General features: G+C 41.1%; 1 protein-coding gene across 2 annotated transcripts in view; it reads right to left on the bottom strand.

Annotated features, from left to right (window-relative positions):
• rtf2 (replication termination factor 2) overlaps nt 1–14,565 on the bottom strand; it is a 110,428-nt gene that overhangs the window by 19,398 nt on the left and 76,465 nt on the right. For both annotated transcript variants that reach the window (XM_048550042.2, XM_048550041.2), the window contains 2 exons: nt 10,930–11,043; nt 803–857 (listed from right to left, as the gene is read on the bottom strand). In XM_048550042.2, the coding sequence (XP_048405999.1) occupies nt 803–857; nt 10,930–11,043 (169 nt within the window). The remainder of the gene's footprint in view (nt 1–802; nt 858–10,929; nt 11,044–14,565) is intronic.

The following is a 14,565-nucleotide window of genomic DNA, read 5'->3' on the forward strand; positions in this document are numbered from 1 at the left end:
TCTTCTTCAGGACAGATCTGCTGAGGTCCTACAGTATTCTCCGTGTTTGTTTCAGATTTCTAGCATTCACAGTATTTTATCTTTTTTCATGGGTTGAAATCTGACACCAACTGAGGTCACCATGAAGGCCTCACTTTATCAACCTCAACTCTAGACTGAGGATCAGTTCACTCCCATGAGAGAGCACAACCTTTGATCCTCTTGGAATATCTTTAGGCGAAAAGTATGGGTGATATTCTTAGAAAAGGGTCTCATACACAGACCAGAGTGCCCAACAGACAGAAGCTTTCTGAATTACTGATAAATCAGGAATGGTGACCTCTGATTCACCAATACGATTTTGTTTAAATAAATGAAAATGTTTCTTAATATTTAATAGATTTACTCTCCTATTATGTTTCAAATAAGATCAGCAGTGTGTGAAGCAGCATCACAGTAACAGTGCAACATAACAATCAGGTCAGATGTGAGCTGAATAAATCTGAATAGCAAGATGAGGTCTTTCCCTAGCAGGAAGTGTAAGCCACATAGATTTGAGGTGATGCGCTTGTCTGTAAATTTTGCAGGCAAAATCTACCTCAACTCTTACCCAATGTACTGGCCATGACATCTAGCCACTAGTTTGCAAAAAGTGTTATCAGCATTGAGTTTGCTGAAAGCTGCTTTTATTTTTAGCTCATTTCACAGAAAGACCACAATAAAATATAAATGTGGAAGACTGTGGAAGCATAGAATTTGTTGCAAAATTATTCATGACTTTTGGTCTATGGGAATGTATTTTAGAGACAATTTGGTACCGTACCTTCAGTAAGTGCAGATTTTGAAAAAGATTCTATTGCCTTGGACTTCTTTGCTTTCTGGAAAAATAAACAATTGGTTAGACTGAACGTGAAAATAAGCAGCTGACAAGGATGTAGTGTGGTTTACAGCTTAAAAGGCTAAACCAGCAACATGACACTCCACAGACAGCGTAAATAGATTCTGGTCTTCTAACTTCAGTATTTCAGAGTTCACAGAAAACTGCAGAACTTTCATTCTGTGCTAAGTTATTTATTCCTAGTACGGGGCCTGAAATTAAACTGAAAGGATTGTCATTTCCCAATACTAACTCAGAAGGTTCCCTGGAGTTAACTTCAGAAGAAAATAGGAGAATTAGCCTTTAAAACCTTGTGTTTTATCAGCAAGTACTTGTAGTGTAGCTCACTGAGGGAAATCACATAGGCACCAATCATATGGGAAAATATATTCCAGCAGGTGTTGGTCTTCCAGTACAAGGAGCCGACCCCAACCAAGTGTTGCAGACTGACATATTCCAAGGTCCAGAACTACATGCTGATGGATGATATAAAGTTTGGGGCAGCTACTACAGTGCAGGAAGACCATTTTCTGAGGTCTTTCTGTCAAAGTTGTATGGGGTCTGTTCAGTTACTCAACCCTGCTTGTACCTCAAACATATGTAAATATAAATTTTTGCACAAGAAAGATGCCTTTGGTTTGTTTGGATGGAGTCAAACTTCAATGTTTGTTTGTTTCCTGGACATGCCAATGTCCAGAACTGAACTGAGTTTGTGACTATGTACATATAGATATTTGTTGTGAATAACATATTTTGGAAATTGCAATCAAAGGCTTCAGGGAGAAAGGGAGAACTTGCAAGTAAGTTTTCACATGCTATATGGGTCTGTGGCTGCCAAATTTGATGTGGGTTTTTTGGAACAAAGGAAGGGTGAAGAGAGATTCTGGGAGAGAGAAGAGACAATGGGACTGGCCATTATAGAGGACCAACTGCAAATTTGCTTAGAACTGTAAACAGTGATTTAGGACAACTGAGTACAAGAGGCCCTCTAAATTTCCAGCACTACTTTGAAGCTTCACACTTGCTGAAATAAAGCAAATTCTATTTTAGATAGGGTTAGCACATCTAATGCTTATTTTCATTCAACTGAATCTAGATCAGGTTCATACATTACAGCACTGCTTAGAAGTTGTTGTTTTCTAAACATACTATTTTAACCAATGTGTCAGAGAGAGCTGGCAACTTCAAGTATATCTAAGATTTTCAGTTGCAAGCTAGATACACACTAAAAACACATGCACACCTTTTACCCTTTATTCTGTGATGGCACATGGGCCTTGTTCGTTAAGGCAGCATCTGCTGCCCAATCCCAAATGTCCTCGAACAGAGCAGCTTGCATGACTATTCCAGAGGGCATTAGAGAGTCAATCACATGACGGTAGTTCTCTAGTCACATCAGGCCAGATATAAAGAGAGACTGGAAAGACTAGGACTTTTTTTTCCCCCCCCACTTGAACATAATAAGGTCACCCCTCAACCTCCTGAGGCTTTTAACAACATGAAGGAATAGTTAAGGTGAATGAAAAAGGTCTTTCTCCTAGGGTTAGGGAGTACAAAACTAAGGGGCACATTTTTAAGGTGAGAGGAGAACTAAAAAAGTCATGAGGGGGCAACATTTTTTTTTTAAAAAAAAGAGACTGGTTAAGTGTGCGGAATGAACTGCCAGAAAAAGTGGTGGATTCAGGTACAGTTACTACATTTTAAAAAGACATCTGGATAAGTTCATGAATATGAAAGGTTCGTAGAGATATTAGTCAAATGCAGGTAGGTCGGACTAGTTCAGTTTGGGAACATGGTCGATGAGGATTGGTTTGATGGGTGGTCTGTTTACTTGCTGTATGAATTTTTTGACACTTTCAGATTAGGTCAGTTTTCCTGAAAAGGCTTGATAGGGTGAAACGTTTCCCTTTATGGGAGAGTCTAAGACCAGAGGTCCTCTTTATTCTGAGACTGAGACGACAATGCATTTCTTCTGAGATTTTAATCTCTTTCGAACTACTTGCCAAACACAGCTGTCAGGGTAGAGTCCTCATGCATATCTAAGACTAAGATTGATAGATTCTTGATCAACAAGGGAAATCAAGGTCTAGAGAAAAAACACAGGAAATTAGATACGAAGAATGTCAGATCAACCATGATTCAATTGAATGATGGAGCAGGCTTGAGGGGTTGAATGGCCTACCCTGTCCCTAGCTCTTATTGTCTTATAGGCTCAAGCAGAACACAAAACCACCATGCACTGACTGAACTGTACAGCCATTTCTCTGCTAGATTCCTATTCTAATCCCACTTAATTTCACCAGTGCTGCTATCTCCCACTTCAGTCTCAGCAATTCCAGGTCCCCAACTGAACCTCCACACTCTTACCTACCCACTTCCCTGATTAGACTCATTTCCTTGAATGCTCAAACAATTCAGTTCAGAGGTCCATAATGGCTCTAAGATATTGAATGATGTGCTGCATTATTGGGGGCATCCTAGATCACACCATTCTGATGTAGCTGTTTACCAGGCACTACATCACCCAAGATGAGCATTCCCTAATTGTCCAGTTGGCTTTAATGTCCTTTCATTCATTTTAGGGATCATGGGAGTACCACTGTGCTGTGCTGCATCAGCTCTCTTAAGTGTTAAGGTCTACAACAACCAATTCCTCTACAGCTTCCTGTTTTAAAAATCCCACTGCTCCTTTTGTTTCGGGTACAGCGTTCTTAGTATGGTGAAAATGCCAGGCTCTTGGCTGCAAGATTGTACTGCATGGAGAAGGCTACCATCTTTCATCACTAATTTTGTACCTTGCATGCTTTCAATGGCTCTCTCAATCCACGATCACAAATTGTGTTTCAGCCTTTTGTATACCCTCTTTTCCTCTGAAAGCTATGTGGACTTTCTACTAACTAGTCCTGTAATGTTTATTTCCGCTACAAAGCAATTATGTTTCAGGTCATTTTCCTTCTCTTTGTTTTGAATGAATTTGCCAGATTAGAAAATTAAGCATAATTCAGTACTACTGGCTCTATGGACTCAAACTTGCCTCATTTTCTGCAATGATTTCCAAAGAGTTTGTGTATGCAGGTGGACTTGAATTCGGGTAGTAATAACACAGTATCACGTACTTCAAGTTTCATCACTTCCACTTTCTGTGTCATTCGCTTCATCATGAAATAAGTCAGGCACACATGAACCTACAAATTAGAAACAGTAGGCTATTCAGTCACTCTAGGGTTCTCTAGTATTCACTTGGATCATGGCTCATCTGATTGTGGCATCAAATCCATATTTCTGCATACACCAAATAACCACTGACTCCCTTGTTAGTCAATGTTTAAGGTGACCAAGACACCCAGGAAGAGTCAGAGGAGAAACCAAAAGGTCTAATATCAACATTGATTACATTAGTTTAAAGTTAACTTGCCTATCATTTTTGTAAGCATATCATTGCATATTATTTTGGAGCAGCAAATGGTGCAATGGTTAGAACTGCTGCTTCACAGCAGCAGGGACTAGGGTTTGATTCCACCCTTGGGCGGCTGTCTGTGCGGCATTTGTAAACTTTCCGTGTCTGCGTGGGTTTCTGCCGGGTGCTCTGGTTTCCTCCCACAGTCCAAAGATGTGGGGGTTGGGTGGACTGGCCATGTTAAATTGCCTACAGTGTTCAGCAGTTTGTAAGCTAGCCATGGGAAATATGGGGTTGTAGGGCAATGGTAGGGGAATGGGTTTGGGTGGGATGCTCTTCGGAGGGTCAGTGCTGACTTGGGCTGAAGGGCCTGTCTTTACAGTGCAGGGACTCTGATTCTATGAAGAATTTTATATCTTACATCCTGTCAATTACATTGTTAACAGCACCAAGAGTAGGTGGGCTTGAACTCCAGAGCCCAAAAAAACCCAAGCCTTGACATCTAAAGAATAAAAGTCTGCATATTTTCCTTTAATATTCCATTTTTGAACATTTCACCTTCATTTTGCCTTTAGACAAACAGGCAAACTTCCAAGCTGCAATTTACCATCTTATCAGCTGTTTATAAAAATTCAAGTATTCTGAATTTGATTATTTCAACTACCCTGAAAACAAAAGATAGGCTAACTTTCTCTGCATAGACCATCTACCAGAAGTGATTTTTTTTAAAGCAGCATTTTACCAGTGTTCATTCTTAATTTTAAATCAAATATTTCAATTTTATCTCAAAGAGACTGAACCCTCCAAGGTCGCCTCCAATGTGTTTTCATGGGTTTAAAATTATTCCTACTAAAAGATGCACTTTGTCCTGCCTCCAGCTTTGGAAAATATGTACATTTACAATACCAGCGTAAATTCTCTCATGTTTGTATTAGAGCAAGTGTTTTATTCCATATCATGATTCTCAGGCAGGATGGTTTATAGTTATTTCACATGAAACAGTTAAGTCACATATACAACACAAACAGAAACTGCCGGAGAAACTCAACAGGTCTGGCAGCATCTGCTGGGGGGAGAAAGAAGAGTTAACATTGAGTCTGATGGCTCTTTATCAAACTTACACAGTTGGTTCAAACTAAAAGCAGGGTCATTTACCAGTTAAGGACACAACCCTGGATTCTGCACAGACTTCAAATTTAATGTAAATGTGAGTTTCGAATGTGGTGCTTAGGGCAAAACATTAATTCATGCTGGACACAACTAATGTTAAATTCCTACTTAACTGCACAGTTTGCAATGTTCTATTGCAGAAGTAGCAACAGTGGCTATCTTTGTATGGTTAATATCTTGTACGGGACATGCAACCAGCAGTTATTTTAGCAATCACATTGAAAGCCGACCAGAAATGGCCACGCCAGAAATTAACTTTTGAAACTCATTTCTCAACAATGAAATCAGCTTGAGATTTCCACTCCTTGTCTCCAATATCTTAACTAAATTCGATTTAACATTTTTGTAATTATATAAAATAGTCTTTCAACTAAAATAGGGCAGCTCAGCAACAGAATTAGATACAAACACAGATAATATCAAGATCTTTCACCACAAGAAGCTATGGTGAAGATCCAATATGGCAGTCTTTTAGGGTGAGGGTGGTTTGATCTAGTGTGGAGCAGGAAAACCCAGCGGTCTGAGACGAGGCGCTTGGCTGGAACAGAACTTAGTTTTTGCATTATAACAACTCTGTACTTGACACATTCGTACAACAGAAACTATTACTAATGCTGTCCTTCTCCTTTGAAGCTTAAAGTCCAAACTTGGGTCCTGACATCATCTTCTTGGGCAGTGCTTAATGATCTTTTTAACATTAATCCTTTCAGATCCTTACACCTTCACTCCATACCCAGTGCTAGCAGAGAAGAGTTCAATCATGCACGGACGATAAAATTGCCACTGTATTTTTTCACATAAAACACTCCTGGTTATCTCCTATATTTGACCCTCTACAAACCTAATATTATTGTAACCTCTGTGCTCATGTGTTAACTCATAGCAAGTCCCAGCATCTCACTGCTCCTGTGTCTGTTGACCTACAAACCTTCTAATTTTAGAATTCTCATCCTTGTTTTCTAATCATCCACACTATTACTGTAACACAACCTACAATCATCCAAAACAACTTCACTGCTCTAGTTCTGGCCTCTTTCAATCCCTGCAGTACATATGGAATGGTCTTCTGGGCCAGTAGGTTGAAAACCAAACTAGATAATGGGCCACCTTAAACTGGTACGATGTAATAAAAATTGAATAATTGGCAATCTAGTTTTGCAAAGACCTTTGGGGACTGAGGGACCATAATACGATAGAATTCCTCATCAACATGGAGTGTGATATAACTGATTGACAGTAGAATCCAGAGTCTGAACAGAGGAATTTACGATGGTGTGAGATGCAAGTTGGCTATAATAGATCAGGGAATATTCTTTAAAGGGAAGACTGTAGCAAACATTCAAAAAATGTATGTGTGAACTGCAACTGTTAATTCCGTGCTGACTCTAAAGTGAAAAGGGAAACTTTGCCAAAACATAGCTTACAAAAGAAATTAGAGGTAGTATTAAATCCAAACAAGAGGTATTCAAATTGATGTGGAAAAAACAGACCTGGGGAGTGGAAATTCAGCAAAGGAGGATAAAAGGGTCAATTAAAAAAGGGGAAACAGAATACTTTCAGACAGAATTTTTGCAGAGAATGTAAAAGCTGACTAAACTTTTTAAGAGGTATTTGAAGAGAAAAGAAAATTGGTGAAGACAATGCAGTTCCCTTACAGCCAGAAACAGGAGAATTTGAGATAGACAAAAAGAGAGAACTGGCTGACAAATTAAATACATGCTGTGGGTCTGTGTTCACAAAGGAGGGCACAAACAACGTACCAGGAACGTTGGGGCACATGGTTCAGTGAGAGAGAAGAACAAAAGGAAATGGCATTGGGAAAGTGATGGGTGGGGTGTTGGAGGGGGGAGGTAGCAAACAGCATCATCTTAAATGTTGTGAGGGTATCTGCATCGCCCACCCGCAGGCAGAGAGTTCCAGATTCCCACCACCCTGTGGGTGAAAAAAAGTTCCTCACGTCTGCTCTAACTCTTCTTCCACAAACCTTAAATCTATGTCCCTGCTCATTGATACTCCTCCCCAAGGGAAATGTTTCTTTCCTGTCTATGCCCCTCAATTTTGCACACCTCATTTGGGCAGCACGGTGGCTAGCACTGCTGCCTCACAGCACCAGGGACCCAGGTTCGATTCCAGCCTCGGGCGACTGTGTGTGGAGTTTGCACATTTCCACTACTCCCCACACCCCATGTCTACATGGGTTTCCTCCGGGAGATCTGGTTTTCGCCCAATGATGCACAGGTTAGATGGATTGGCCATGCTAAACTGGCCAGTGTTCAGGGATATGTAGCTTAGGCATGTGTAGGATTAGACATGGAAAATGCCAGGTTACAGGGAAAGGGTTGGGGAATGGGTCTGGATGGGATGCTCTTCAGAGGGGTGGTGTATCAAATGGCCTGTTCCCACATTGTAGGGAGTGTCTATCTGTTCTATCTTCTATCAATCATATCCCCTCTCAACCACCTCTGCTCTAAGGAGAGCTACCCCAGCCTATCCAATCTCTCTTCATTGCTAAAACTCTCCAGCCTTGGCGATATCCTGGTAAATCTCTTCTGCACCTTCCCAGCGCTATCACATCTCTCTCAATGTGGATTCTAGAACTGCACAGACCCAAGCTGTAAACTAACCAATGTTTTATACATTTCCAGCATAACCTCGCTGCTCTTAAAATCTATACTTTGGCTAATAAGACAAGAATATGCCTCCTTAAACGCTTCAGCTAGCTGATCTGTTACTTTAAGGGACTGGTGGACATGCACACCAAGTTCAAATAGCACAAATATACAATTTTTATATCATCCACAAACTTACTGATCAATCCTCCTACTTTCAATTCTAAATATACTAGACAGCTGATACAGATTTACCAGAAGGATCTGCTCCCAGTCAGCTCTAGCCAAACCATATCTGATCTTGTTAAAATCAGTCTTCTTCCAGTTGAGAACTTAGACTGCAGGCACATCCCAAAACTTTTCCATAACAATTTAAATCTAATGGGCTCTTCATCACTGTGCGAAAAATGCTTCCCCACTGATACTTCAACCACTTGCCGGGCTTCATTGGCTAAAATTAAGTCCAGGATCATCCCCACTCCTGTAGGATGAACAGACTTGAAAAGCTCTCATGGATGTATTTTAAAGAATTCTGCTTCCTCCAAGCCTTTCATCCTATGGCTACCCTAGTTAATGTTAGGCAAGTTGAAATTTCATATTATCATTATTGTTTCATTTTTACATTTCTCTGAAATTTGCTTACAAATTTGCTCTTCTATTCCTCTTGGACTGTTCGGGGGCCTACAGAATGCTTCCAGTGACATAACTGCTCCTTTTTGGCTTTTCAGTTCTAAGCTCGACCAGATTAGGGCTCCTCAGCCAGAGCTCATCCACTCCATCTGTTGTACTTTTCTTTTCTTTTGTCCTCTTTTTCTGTTTTTTTTTCCCCTTTTTCTTTTTACCTCCTGTCCTTGGGCCCTGACTGAAGCCATCACAGACTCCCAGCCTCGATGTAAATCCAATGTGAACTGCAGGCACACCCAGCTTCAAGCTAAGTCTGCTTCAGTATGGAGTGGAGGGCTGGCGCTGTCTGGAAACGAGGGCTGCCATGGTCTGGAGACTAGGTGCCAGCATAGACCAAGTTGAGAGGACTGTTATTCTAAACTTTTTATTTCTTTATTTTTCAAATTTATTCCACTGATTTTGTACTTTTGTACGTAAGATGGCGCAAAGGTCTGTTATGCTGGACTTTATTTTTTTTATTGTTCCTGAGAATTTGTACTGAAGGAGCGCTACCTAGGTATACGTGCGAGTACGTGACAATAAAAGCTAATTCTAATTCGACGCGTGTGCCTTCTTTCGAGATGACTGAGACGTCATCCCTCTTTAGTGCTGTAATAGATTTCTTGATCAAAATTGCGACACCTTCTCTCTCAGCTCCTTTCCCCTCTCATTTCAAGACTTTGTATGCTGGACTATTGAGCTGTTACACCTGGCCCCCTCATAGCCAAGACTCAGGGACAGTAATGACATCATACCCTCATGGTTTAATTTGCGCGCTCAACTCACCTGCCTTGTTTGTCAGACTCATAGCATTAAGTACCATCCAAGCCTGCCAAACTCCCTTCTGTCTTAACTGACCGATTGTGTCCATGCACACTGTCAGAATTCCCTGCAGCCAGTGACATCCCTGACTTTGGCACCAGGGAATATCTTTGTGGCCACAGAAGCATCCGTCTGTTTCCCTTACAATTGAATTCCCTACCATTACAGCCCTGCCATTCTTCGTCCTTTCCTCTTCTACAGCAGACCCACCTGTGGTGTTACTGCTTTCTTCCGCATGTAATTCTCCCCATGCCCCACAGTATCCAAGCAGTACATGCGTTAGAAAAGGAGGACGGCCACAAGGAATTCCTGCACTTTCTGCCTGGGTAGTCCTTCATGCCTTTCCCTCTGTTGAGTCTTCACGTGCAGCGTGACCCGTTACTACATATCTGATTCTGCACTGTGAACGCTCCACAGTGAATTCACTCAACTCCAGCTCTGAAACGTGGTTTGCTGGGGGTGGAAACACATTCTGGTAACACGGCCACTCAAACCTCCTTGATTGGACACACAACACAGGAGGAGGATATCACAGGTGTGAACTCTGCTGCTGTGATTTCTTTTAAGCACCTTAATTACTCTATTTTTTTGTTTAAGAAGTTAATAATTGTTGGAAGGTTTGAGCTGTTGGGAGAGGCTGAGGCTATTTTCCCTGGAGCATCAGAGGCTGAGGAGTGACTTAATGGAGGTTTACAAAACCATGAGGGGCATGAACAGGGTGAATAGACAAGGGGTGGGGGGGGGCAGTCTCAAAACTAACTAGAGGGCATAGATTTAATATGAGGAGAAAGATTTAAAAGGGACAGAAGGGGCAATTATTTCATGCAGACAGTGGTGTGTGTTTGGAATGAGCTACCATTGGAAGAGGTGGAGGCTTGTACAATGGCAACATTTAAAAGGCACCCGGATGCATATATGAATAGGAAGGATTGAGGGGGATATGGGCCAAGTGCTGGCAAATGGTACCAGACTAATTTAAGATATCTGGTCAGCAAGCACAAGTTAGACCAAAGGGTCTGTTTCCAAACTATACTGCTTTATGATTCTATCCTCACATAAAAATAATATTAAATTATTTCCCTTATCCTACTTTGCTTACTTACATTACTTTATTACATTGGCCCTGACTATCATTTATGCCTGTTGATAAATTAGCCCCTTTTCCAAAAACTATACTTTGTCATCACAAACCAAATCAACACACCACTTCCCTATGACGCCATTGTCTGTTTTCCCAACCTCGCTAATCAGTAGTCACACCACTCCAGTCCAGAGCAAAATGGGACTGGAACGGTGTTACAGAAATGCATTTGTTGTACCAATTTTAGGTCCAGATTATTCTTTGCCTGAGCTTGGCAGAGGTTCCGTGGACCATTTTCTTCATAACAAGCCTTTATGTTTTTTTATCATACCTTCAATAATTTGGCTTTGAGTTTTCTTTCTTCCATTTTCCTTCGGAGATCTGCAATTTCTTCTTTGCTCCCATTCAGTATAATCACATCATCTTCTTTGAAAGGTTTCCCACACTAAAGAAAAAAGGGGAAAAAAATTAAAATAATATCAAACACACATACAATGATTTCGCCAATCCAGTATTATTGTGTGCTCAGATGGCCAGGCTAACACCAATCCTGGTTGCATTAGCTCAAATGGAAAAAGATATTTAGTTACAAGAACTAGGAAACACAGCTTCTGCATAATTATTCCAAGTGCTTAAGCAGGATAAAATGTGCCTAATTATACTTAGCTCGATTTACAAAATAATACTTGATAAGCAGCAATGAATTCAATCCTGTATTTATTCTAACTCAGAATTCCGAATTGCTGTGACATCTCCAATTTTACATTAATTTTCTGCCAATAATTTTAAAGAATTGGACACATAAAAGCAATTAATTTGGCTGCCTCAAATCATGAGACTTTTAGCTTTGGACCTTGTAGTATTCACCAGTGGATACTTAATTAAATGCAGACAGATGAGGAAACCTTGCAGTCGCCTACTGAATTTTTACAACACTGTTTCAGTGTGGTCCAATCTTGGAGATTCCAGATGAGGTTTCTGCATTTTTAATACTGACAAAAATATCAAAAACTCAACAGCCACATGAGATGTCCACTGTATCCTGACCAAAATGTCCCTGAACAAAATTAACCTAGATGTGGAAGGCACAATGGGATTCCCCTCTCTGCTACACATGGTCTCATCTTCACCCACAAGTCTTTTACACGCAGCCTCTCCCATCTGGTGTGCACATTTGATCTCCCTGCATCTTCCCCTCATACGCTGCCATTCTGTCACATCACCCATCACTCATTTGCTACTTCCCTCACACGCATATGCTCTCACCCCTCCCTTACGGCTATAATCTCTTTCACCCACATCCCTCCCCGTCACACATTCTCCCCTTTCTCATGTGTACTTTACCAACCATCCAGTAGCTCTCTCCCACTCCCTGGTCCTTTATGCCCCCTTCCGTCCCCCAGCCTCACACTTCTCTGCCATGTGTCTGCACTCCAGCATTTACTCTTCACTGACCCCCTTATGTTTGCTTATTCCAGCCCCTGCTGTATAATGTCACTAGTTCCCTTGCAGCCTCACTCCCTCCTGCACTTCCAATTTCCATCACACTTTCTTTCCCACCACCGCACGCTCTTTCCCTCCATCCATAGCGGCAGGCAGACTCCTTCCTCCCTTGGATGCTGCCAGACTCCTGCCATGCCCCATGTGTTTTAGGACTTCAAGGCCCTAACCCTAACCCCATTTCTGAAGGGCGGTCTAGGCCTGAAACGTCAGCCTTCCTGCTCCTTCGATGCTGCTTGGCCTTTGTTCATCCAGCTCTACACCTTGTTATCTCTTATTCACAGATTCTGTGCCTTTCACCAGCTGTTTAAACAAGATACAGAATTGTCATCTGATCCATTTGTTGTGATTATTTGCCTTATCTTTAAACTGTTGCTTACACTGTTTAGAACACGTGGCTCTGTGTTCTGGCTTTGGCAACCTGGCACCTCATTTCTAGATCTATCCAGTGATCTCCTACACTCCTTACTGAGCCAAGGTCAGTTCTCACAGGAATGAGGCAGCGCCACTCACATGATGCATTGGTAACTGGGACTGGTTCTTTCACCACCTGCTGCAGATGGTGGTGTTGTGATCCAGAGGCACTGAAGTCTTGGCATAGTAGAATTTTAATTAAATTAATAAATCTGGAATAGAACATCAGAGCAGGTGACAGTGGCAGATTTTCTTACAACAATGCATGGATAATTATTACATTCACCACCACCAGAGACTGGCTTTCCTTTATAAATTTAGTATTCCGCGCAGGCACCCCCATCCCCCACCGCAGCCATATGGAATTTGAACCAGTGTTCCCGTTGCCTTAGCTTGGATTACTCCTTCACTGTACCACTGTTTCCCTCCAAAATTCACTACTTTTTGTTTTGGAATGTACGAAACTACCTTTTATTACTCTGCTTCATGCTGAGCATTGCTTGAAAGAAGCACTGAGGCTAGCAAAGGTCCAAAACGGACAGAAGATCCCACGTGAGAGAAGAATGCTGATTGGTTGACTTTGGCTTAATTTGTTGAGTTGAAGCAGGCACTGTGAGAGCATGTTTTTTCTATTTGTTAAGAAGGGGGCCCTGTGTATTAACATGCAGCTTTCAATCCATACAAATGTATTGCACTGCAAACTATATTGTTAATTATCCCACATTAGTTGTCAGCACAACTACTCGCACATTCATGATTTACCAGCAAATGGCATCCAATTACAGAATCATGTTAGACACTGTGATGGGAGTTTTGCAAATGCTGGCTAGTTGGGCAAGGTCATTGCCAATGTTGCAAATAGCCCTTTGAAGCTGAATTCTTATAAAACGCCCTGATGAGCGCAAAGATCAAAAGGCTGAACAAAACTCGCCTTTTTCAGCATTATTCATTCTTTTACAACAAACTGAACATTTTGAAGATGAGATTAAAATTGTTACAGAGATAGTAGGAACTGCCAAGGCTGGAGAATCTGAGATAACATGGTGTGAAGCTGGATGAACACAGTAGGCCAAAGCAGCAAGGCTGATGTTTCTGGTCGAGACCCTTCTTCAGAAAATTTTGAAGATGCTTGTCTCAATTACTTTTGGCTCTATCTGCTTACATTACTAAGAACTGTTCATAAATTAATATGGGTCTAATTTGGTGACTTTCTCACTTGCTTGGTATGCTGACTTTTATTTTGCATTTTGCTGTGTTCATCCAGCTTCACACTTTGATGATATCAACCATGAGGCATTTTAAGAAGATCAAGCATGTCAAGGCTTTTAAATGAAAGGAAGGTATAAGTTAAATTCAGATACTAAAGATACAACTCCTTTGAAAGCAGGAGAATGCAGCGAGGCACTTGCACATTCAGTTCTATCAGTCGGGCTCAGGAGGAAAAAATCTTTGTATTCGTATGTTGAAACCAGATGCCTTAATATGTTTATAGAATTAGAACAGAACAAAATGAGAATTGGTAATTCTACTCTGGATTAAAAAAGCTAACTGTGCTTGGCCCATATCCCACCAAACCTTCCATAGTCATGTACTTGCCCAAATGTCATTTAAACATCACAATCGTACTCACATCCACTATTTCCTCAGGAAGTTCATTCCACATGTGAACCACCCTCTAAAAAAATTTACCCATGTCTTTTTTTTTTTAAAATCTCTCTCCGCTCACCGTAACAATGTTCCCCCTAGTCTTGAAATCCTCCATCCTAGGGGCAAGTACTATTAATTCTATCTATACGCCTCATATCTTTATAAACATCAAAAGAAGTCTCTCAACTTCTTATGCTCCAGTGAGAAATGTTCCAGCCTTTCTTCACAACTCAAACCTTCCATGTCCAGCAACTATAATCTCAGACAGAATGAACAAGGTGGATAAAGACAGCAAGAAATGGTGACAAAAGTATTAATATCCTTAATGAGCAAATCACAATCTCGTTTATTAAAAAAACTGACACTGGCCATAACTGAATCAGCATGTTTATTATAAAGCTAGCAC

This window comes from Stegostoma tigrinum, chromosome 19 (assembly GCF_030684315.1).
Source record: "Stegostoma tigrinum isolate sSteTig4 chromosome 19, sSteTig4.hap1, whole genome shotgun sequence".
NCBI classification, from domain to species: Eukaryota; Metazoa; Chordata; class Chondrichthyes; order Orectolobiformes; family Stegostomatidae; genus Stegostoma; species Stegostoma tigrinum.